The sequence below is a fragment of the Sinohyriopsis cumingii genome, chromosome 6, assembly GCF_028554795.1.
Source record: "Sinohyriopsis cumingii isolate HCF-2022 chromosome 6, ASM2855479v2, whole genome shotgun sequence".
NCBI classification, from domain to species: Eukaryota; Metazoa; Mollusca; class Bivalvia; order Unionida; family Unionidae; genus Sinohyriopsis; species Sinohyriopsis cumingii.
In genome coordinates, this window is record NC_142966.1 from 74,939,101 (window position 1) to 74,948,298 (window position 9,198).

At 38.2% G+C, this 9,198-nt stretch overlaps 1 protein-coding gene across 2 annotated transcripts; it reads left to right on the forward strand.

The window, feature by feature from the left end:
* The first annotated feature begins 282 nt into the window (after positions 1–282).
* Positions 283–8,375, forward strand: LOC149797223 (ankyrin repeat and SOCS box protein 16-like). 2 transcript variants are annotated; one of them, XM_089961909.1, is made up of 3 exons: positions 283–374; positions 4,253–4,368; positions 6,548–8,375. In XM_089961909.1, the coding sequence occupies exons 1-3, from the start codon at positions 367–369 to the stop codon at positions 7,627–7,629; spliced, it is 1,206 nt and encodes a 401-aa protein (XP_089818035.1). In that variant the 5' UTR covers positions 283–366; the 3' UTR covers positions 7,630–8,375. The 2 variants fall into 2 exon arrangements, with proteins under 2 accessions (XP_089818035.1, XP_089818036.1); XM_089961910.1 differs by lacking the exons at positions 283–374; positions 4,253–4,368 and adding an exon at positions 4,846–4,994.
* The last annotated feature ends 823 nt before the right edge of the window (positions 8,376–9,198 follow it).

The window sequence follows — 9,198 nt, forward strand, 5'->3', positions numbered from 1 at the left end:
TGTCTGACACCCGAGGCAGCCGCCCCATCCGTCCCCGTTAGTAGGCTACTGAAATTAACACGTTACTTTTGCAATTTTATACCATGAACGGCCACTCAAAGTCGACCCCTGGCTAGCTATTCTGCGCGCAACCTAATAGTTTACATCAAAAGCTGAATACACTGTACTCACTCTTTCAACTATCAGTTCACCTCTCGGACAAACGCCGAATGCTCCACTTATTTACGTATCTATTGATTTCGAAAGGAAATCTGGCCTGGCGACCTATACAGACCTAGAGAGAGCAACGACTCGCAACTCGCTGTTGCAACGATCGAACGAACAGCTTCCAACGGAGTGGAGAAGTGTAGTACAGCGTGTAGAAATATGACCAGGTAAGTTTACACTTCATCGTAGATGTTTTTACAATATGCGTTGCACCCTCCATTGGGGTTGAAGGGTTTAGTTGGATTGATGTTTTATACAGAAGAAAGAGAGTTCATGCATGACAAATGCACTGCTGTACTATAACGTAGCTCCGTAGAGGAGCAAGATTGCAACTGATATACAGTGTATATAATACACGTCCGTATTATCGTGCAGAGGAATGCCAGTCTATTTATAAACATGTATGATATTGCCAGCCCTCTCTAGCAAGAATGACGCTTCTTTTAAATTTGGTTTACCGTTGCCTTTCATTTAGCTTGTAAACCAAGTTTTTAAACACGCACATCAAAGCAGCCATAACACCTCACTGATATTCTACAAAATCAACGACAGACTGACATCCATTGACAACGGTTACGTCGTAAGTTGAGATTCACGTCAGTCTTTTTCATGGACGGCGTCGAGTTAAACGCAGATACATATGGTTGGAAATCAGTCACGTGACCGGTAATTTTCTTTATGCGTTCATAGATGGCTATATAGTAGATGAATTAAAGTAAATAAAGTTTAAAATTCTGAATTGGATGTAGAATAGTGAAGTAAAACATTATTGATGGATATTATTCTAAGTAGCTTTTAAATAATAAAATATACATTTTATTGTCCAATAGTAACAAAGATATTGCACACAGAATTGCAACGGAATTATTCGCGTACCATCGTGTTTGTTCCTCAGTTGATTTATAAATTGAATACAACGTGTCAGTGTGCTCGTGTAGGCGCATTTACATATAATACATTAATTATTAATTGTTGTTCTAAAATGTAATACTAATATAGTTTAACGAAAGTCTATCCAGTCCTGGTTCAATCGTCGCTGGCCAAGGTTCCGATATGTTGACCCTATCTACACCTTGGCGGATGGAACAGATATTGTAGTGCTTTGTCCTAGTAATAACTATTGGATTTCATGGGTTGCCTCCCTTAGTATGTAATTCCAACTATAAGACTCGCGGTACTAATTCAGTTCCCGAAGTAAACCTATACAAACCCCATGATATTAAATTCAATAACTTAAAAATTTTGAGTGATTATGATCAACCCTATATTTATCAGTATAGAAAAAACCTCGATGTCAGCTTCTGTGTTGGGAAAGGATGTGAGCCACGGCATTTTCTGGACCTGCAGGTGTTCGAAACATGAGCTTTCAATTCCGCACCAAAGAGTCAGGTGCTGATCTTAGTAATGAGTATTCCAAACTCAAGACTGTTAAAGGATTGAAATTCCATAAATAAAACAATGTCTCTATTTGTTTTACTTACAACTAGGATAAGCTGTCAAAAGATTCTTTTTCATAAAACTTAACTTACACTATTAACCAATCCTGGACAGCCAAACCTATATGTACTCAATATTGTATGTTACCCATTTCCAGGCTGGTTCCCATTTTTCCATATCATTAGTACCGTGTGACAACTAACCAATAGCGCGTAACAGCGGTGCATTGTGCATCGGCCGAAAATGACTAAGGCAATTGACTTCAAAAATATACTTTGTTAAGTTTAACATCGAAAGTATGACTTCATACCAGAGAGAAGCCATTACATGTTTATTTGAGTCACAAGTATTTGCACAAACACGGATCGGCAGTGGAAAATTTCTTATCAATGAGTCCATTTTAGTTGTGTGCTCCTCGATCATGTAGGAACAGTGGTCAAATTTAAACTACTTACGTCTGATTGGATGCGGTGGCTTGCCGCCGTATCCAGTGAAATTCACAGACCCGAAGCACAGAAATATCTAAAGTGTTTCCCTTTACTGTCATTTGTGCTTCAGAGACCCCCACATTTTTCATATGACCCCCAGTTTTGATACAATTTTTTTGTTTTACTCAGTCTGACTCCCAGTTCTAACATCAGTGGGATTTTTGACTCTCAGTCGTGCACCCCTAGGGGATACACTCCATCTGCTCGATACGCCAAGGTGTAGATAGGGTTAAAATATCGGAACCTTGGCTCGCGAAGATGTCATGATTGTTGAATGATCTGCTTCTTAACTGTTATCATGAAACTTTTCGGACGACACGTTTTGATCGCTATAGAATTTTACAATGGCATATGGAGGATCTAAATTGGATGAAAAATATCAACAACCTTTAAATTGAGAAACTAAAAATGAATCAGCATGATACAGATAACATGTAGCTTAAGTTTTATAATACAAAAGTAACAGGTAGTTGAAGTTTTATACCACAAAAGTAACAGGTAGCTTAAGTTTTATACCACAAAAGTAACAGGTAGCTTACGTTTTATACCACAAAAGTAACAGGTAGCTTAAGTTTTATACCACAAAAGTAACAGGTAGCTTAAGTTTTATACCACAAAAGTAACAGGTAGCTTGAGTAAATGCATGAATATCAGTTTCTTCTTTATCTTCAAACTTGTGTAAGCTTTATTTTTTTTAGATCTTTTTTATTTTCAGGAAATACCGCCTTTCGGTCCATATTAGCCGTTAAGCCGTTAATGATCAAGTCGGTTTAATGTGATGAAATTTAGCAGTACAGTAGTAATGTCCTATCTGTATTCATTTGATTTATTTATAAGCAGTACATGATTAATTAGGATGGCTTGGATATTACCTGGGATAAGAATTAAAACCCTGTTCTGATTATTTCCAATACAATAATAGCAATGTGTGTGTGTGTGTGTGTGTGTGTGTGTGTGTGATTTGGATTTGTAACGTAGCTTCAACAATTTTTCAGTCACATCGCTACGATGTCTGTGGTATGGCAGTTTTTAGTGATGTCTAGCACTGGAGATCATGCCGCAGACATGTAAGGGGCCGTCCATTTCGTACGTACGAATATAGAGGGGGGAGGGGGTGACCCAATTGCATACGTTGCATAAGTGGGTGTGTGTCTACTGATAATGTACGTACGCATAGGAAACGGGGGTGGGTGGGTGAAACCTCGATACTAATTTGTATAATATGTAACCTGTTAGACTGGGTTCAGTCGGCGTTTTAGTTTTAGCGGACACTAGACAAAACTTTTTCAAGTTATGCAGCTTATTTCTTTGATGCAGCCAGACATTCAACGTCGGTGGACTGTTTTATTAAACACGTTAATATTATTAATCCTTGATCGTTTCTGCGTGGATTAAATATAGGCCGTTCTATATAATTGGGGTGTGTGTGTGTCGTCAAGCGTATGTGTGCGGGGGGTTGGGTTAAAAAAAGTACGCATGTGTACAGGGAAGGGGGGGGGAGTGGTCAAGCCTTGCCATAGTTTTGCGTACATACTAAATGGATGGCCCTAGCGTGATGTTCCAGTCAAATTATCCTGACACCAGGCCTACCAGTCCTAACACTGCCCTTTTAATGCTGAACGCCTAGCGAGGCAGCTGCTATTACCATTTTTTAAAGTCTTCGGTCAGGAATCGAACCCGCGACCTTCCGCATCCACGGCGGAAACTCTAACCACTTAGGCCGGAGTGGTAATAATAGCAATGTAAATTGTTGAGGAGTAAGAACAGGAAGTAAATTTATACAGAATTAAAGGGAACAAAAATGTATGGAAATAATTAAATGGTTTCTCCCACGTCTTTATAACAAAGTTTGTTGTTTATGATGATAATGATGATGATGATGATGATGGTGATTTTCATTTTCTCACCAGTAGAGAAGTGTCTTATGTACAGTATTGATTATACATCTTAATTTTCAAGTCACATGTTTATGCCTCTTTAATTCTCACTGCAACATATATCGTTCCCCGTCCGTCTGTCTGTCTGTCTGTTATACATCATATTTTGCTAAGTCTTGCACAGTGATGGCCTCCATGTTTTGTATGCACATTGGTTGATTTTTGTTCTAAATTTCTGTTTAGCTTGGTGGAAGCGGTGAAATCCAACAACAGCCGAATTTTACAGCTGCTTGTGGCTGTGCCTCGGGCTGTGAAGCAGAAGGAACTAGAAACGGCGTTTATGCATGCAGCTAAATTAGGTAACATTACAAAAGTGTGTGTGTGTGTGTGTGTGTGTGTGTGTGTGTGTGTGTCTGAGTTAGATTTTTAACGTAGCTTTAACAATTTTTCAGTCATACTGCTACGATGTCTGCAGTGTGACAGTTTATATTGATGTCTAGCACTGGGGCATCATGCAGCAGACATGTATGATGTCCCACCCAGTCACATTATCCTGACACCAGGCCGACCAGTCCTAACACTAAACTCTTAATCATACCAAAGACTTACAAAAATGGTACTAACAGCTGCCTCGCTTGGCGCTCAGCATTAAGAGGTTAGTGTTAGGACTGGTCGGTCTGGTGTCAGGATAATGTGACTGGTAGGGACATCATGCTACATGACTGCGGCATGATGCCCCATTGCAAGACATCACTATAAACTGTCACACTGCAGACATCGTAGCGAGATGCCTGAAAAATTGTTAGAGCTACGTTAAAAATCTAAATCACACACTAACCTCTTTAATGCTGAGCGCCAAGCGAGGCAACTGTTAGTACCATTTTTGTAAGTCTTTGGGATGACTCGGTCGGGGATCGAACCCATGACCTCCCGCATCCGAGGCCGACGCTCTAACCACTAGGCCACTGGAGCGGTCATTACAAGAGTAAGTGAAGAGTTTGGAGATAGATAATTCAGTTGTTGGATAAAAAGACAAAGGTTGGTTGATAAATTTAGTCGAATTTATTAATCTCAAAAGAAGGAAAAAGGGCAATATTAATTTCCATAATCTTATTTCAAGTTGTGGACTTTTACGTCAACAGAACATAATGGTACACTAGAATGATTTCTCCATCGCCTTTATATATAGGACTGTGAAACTTTTTGATGTTTTTAGAGAGATTTATGGGATAAATGCAGTACTGAAGTATGAATTTTATGTGTTCTGAAAGTTGAGTAGATTCAAGATACTACATCAAAACCTGGTTCATTGAGACCACACACATCGGTTTCACCAGAGGTAATCACATATATGAAATACATGAAACTGATGTAAAATACATATATCTGATCTCTGTACTGTATGAGCCAGGCAAACCTAGGTTGGTCATACAATTCTGGGTTGGTTTGAGCAACAAATGATGAAAGTTAAAGAAAACCAATGAGGTGGGAGAAGAAAAACTATGTGATGCGCTCATTTATTCTGAAAAATCTAACTTGCAGGTCGAATATTCGTGTTTTTAAAAAAATATATGTATATATTAGTTAACAATTCTCAAAGTAATACATCAAAACCATAACTCTTAATCACAAACATTGAAATAATTTTGTGTTTTTAACAAAATCATGCATCTTTTAGTATTTTCACAAGAAACAGTATCCCAATATTTCAAAGGCAGGACATTTCACAGAATTGAGACTTCTTGAATGATGCATTGCTATTCTCTGACAACGTGTATGCCGTTTGTCATCTCAGAATCACTGGTTGTTGGTAAAAAGGTATATTTCTGGAATGATCACAATTTGATTTTTTTTCAGCTGCAGCCATTTTATTGTCCAAAAACCAATATGGAGTCAAGCAAGCAGCCTGAATGTGTTTGGACTCCTACAGTACAGTGCATTAAGAACCTAGTCATAAATAACAGATAGTCTAGCAGGTGGTTTATGAAGACAGGTTTTCCAGTAGAATATTTTGTTTCTTTCTGTCTTGCTATCATGGCTCATCCTAGTTACTTAGTCCAAGTTGTTGATGTAACTTAGACCATGTTATCAGTGTTACTTAGTCCAAGTTGTCGATGTAACTTAGGCCAAGTTGTAGTATTACAGTGTCACTCAGACCAAGTTGTCACTGTTACGTAGGCCAAGTTGCAGTGTTACTTAGGTCAAGATGGCAGTGTTATTTAGGCTATATTGTCAAAGTTATCAAGACCAAGTTGTCAGTGTCACTTAGGCCAGGTTGTTAGTGTTAAGTAGGCCAAGTTGTCAATGTTATTTAGGCCAAGTTTTGAGTGTTAAGTAGACCAAGTTGCAGTGCTACTTAGGCCAAAATGGCAGTGTTACTTATGCTAAGTTGTCAATGTTATTTAGGCCAGATTGTAGTGTTACTTAGGTCAAGTTCTTAGTATTACTTAGGCCAAGTTGTCAGTGTTACTTAGGCCAAGTTGTCACTTGTACTTTGGGCAAGTTGCCAATATAATTTCTCTCTTCAACTGTTTTCAGGGCACATTGACTGTATGGACATTCTGCTTGCTACAGGGATCCATCCAGACACGGTAGATATAAACAACAACACAGCACTGATGTACGCAGCTCAGTTGAACCATGATATTATTTTGCAAAAACTCATATCTGCTAAGGCTTCAGTTAACTGGGTGGGATGTGGGAAAAGTACGCCACTACATATGGTAGCCAAGCATGGCTATGAGAAAACTATCACACTGCTTTTGGAGCATGGAGCAAAGTTAAATACACGTGACAGTGCAGGTAACACACCACTAATTCTTGCTGTCATGTATGGACAATACACTACAATGAAAGCACTTATTGCCAAAGGCTGTGATGTAAATATCATCAACACCAAAGGCTGGTCAGCTCTTCACTATGCAAGTCACAAGGCACGTGGTGTTAACATTTTACTGGCTGCAGGAGCAAACCCAAACTGTATGGATAAAGATGGTATCACTCCATTATTAATGGCTGCATCTGAAGGGTTTGATAATGTTGTGAAAGTGCTGGTTCAAGCCAAATGTGATGTAAACATAGCTAATAATTCTGTTAAAAGGACTGCTTTGCACATTCTGGCTTACAAAGGTCATCCTGGCTCTATAGAGGATTTGATATTGGGTGGAGCTGATATAAATTTGGTCGACTGTGAAAACCACACTCCACTTTGGTATGCAATTAAAAACCGCAAACTTGAGGTGATCAGACTTCTTCTTCGTGCAAATAGCCAGGCAGATACATATCAGTGTTCTGAAAACATCCCCAATGAAGCATGCCCTGTAAGGCTTGCCATAAGGCAGAAGATGATTAATGTTCTTAAACTGCTAATTTTAACTGGGTATGATCGACATCATTTGAGAGCTTGTTTATCCAGTCAGGAAGACTCTGATTGGTTGAGGAATGTAAAAGAATTTTCTCATTGGTTGGATCATGCTTCAGGAGCCCTGACCTTAAAACAGACCTGCAGAATGTGGATTCGTCACCATCTTGGCAGAACTTTGTACCATGATCTACAACAACTTCCTCTCCCTCAGGCTATGAAAGATTATTTATTAATGAAAGAACTGGATGACCACTGACATTTTTCCTTCCTGTTGCAATACTTATTCATGGTTAAACAAAGAATGGAGTATTTATTGTAATAGTCATGTTTGTTTCAAGTTCTTGTTTTGTCTTGCCAAATTTTATTTTTCCAGTATAAGCTGTGGTATTTACAGAAATTACCATATGCAACTGGCAACCCTTTCCCAGTTCTGATCTCCAATCATAAAAGATCTTGAAAACTTATATAACTCGTGAATTACCCCCTACTCCTGAGTTAAATACAGTATTTCTCCCATAATAAAACTTTGAGAACATCCGTGTATATTAACATAAGTGCTTAAAATGGGGTTAGTATTGCATCAGATTTGGGCTTATCATTGGATAAATATGATAAATAATCTAATAAAAAATAGAATGAACAGTGACCAAGAATGCAGTCATCTTTTTAACTTGTACTACTTGCTGTGATGATATGGTAGAGCAATGAACTTGTAATCCTAAGGTCATGGGTTCAATACACAACCATGTCAGCTGTTTTTTTGTGTGCATGTTGTTGATAAAGGCAATTCTGTGGCATGTAGCCAATAATGCATTAAAAAGTTTGTTTAAAACCAAGCAATTCTCTTGTCTCTATTGAGTTCTTTTAAAATGAATGTTTTTCCCTTGGTAAAAACTGTATTTGTATTTACCATGTACTTTTAATATACTGGTACATTTTATACTTTAAATATATGCATGCTCAGTTTATGATACATTTTTGCATTAAAATACTTCCATGACAGTGTTGTTTTTGTCTCACTTGCAAACCATAGTCAGGACCGAAGCCAGACAGTTCCGCTTGCCAAATGCATAGGGCAAGCTCATGTTTACAAGGCACTTGCCTGTGGGCAAATTCAGCAAATTGAGACATGGAGAAAGAATAGGTGTGTTCGTTCATAATACTTTATGTTCTGCAAGTTTTTCACTCCATGAACATGGTTCAGTACAAATATCGACACATTATATGGTGTTTATATTGCATGCTTGTGCTACATAAATGCCCCAAATTTCATTCATCTGCGGATCTTGTATTTCACATTAAACTGTCACTGTCAGTCACTTCCATCAGTGTCAAGGCCATTTTCACAATTCTTGAGCAGGCATGATAATCTGAATTCTTTCCATTTGATGCACATTTTGCCAAATAGGGAACAAATGTTTATATTTTAATTAATCAGTTACATTTTATTCATAACATTTGTAAGTTTATGTGATTTGCCAACTTTCCAAGTCCTAACCTAGCCACAAGAATTGAGTGAGTAGTCTCCTCTTTAATCTGTATGCTGGCCAACAAAAGTACTCGCTTGACTGATCCTCTGGTCCAACAAAATGTGCTGAACTTGATGACTCTCAAAGGTTGACTTGTCAAAGATATACCCACATGCAGTTTGTATACAGGAAGTAAATAGATTAAAGCAGTGTAATGATAGACTGGACACTTTGGTAAATAACAAAAGGATCTGAATTTGTTTTCAAATGAAGCTGGATAATCAGTTGCTTGAGTCCTGCTACAGTTATAGAAATATGTATCTCTCTTGTAAGTCAAGTCAGACTGGAAATAACAC

Bases quoted from the DNA above. Each gene is read 5' to 3' on its own strand.
- LOC149797223 (XM_089961909.1), top strand. The intron at 4,369-6,547 runs GTAACATTACAA...AACTGTTTTCAG, and splicing joins TATGCATGCAGCTAAATTAG to GGCACATTGACTGTATGGAC.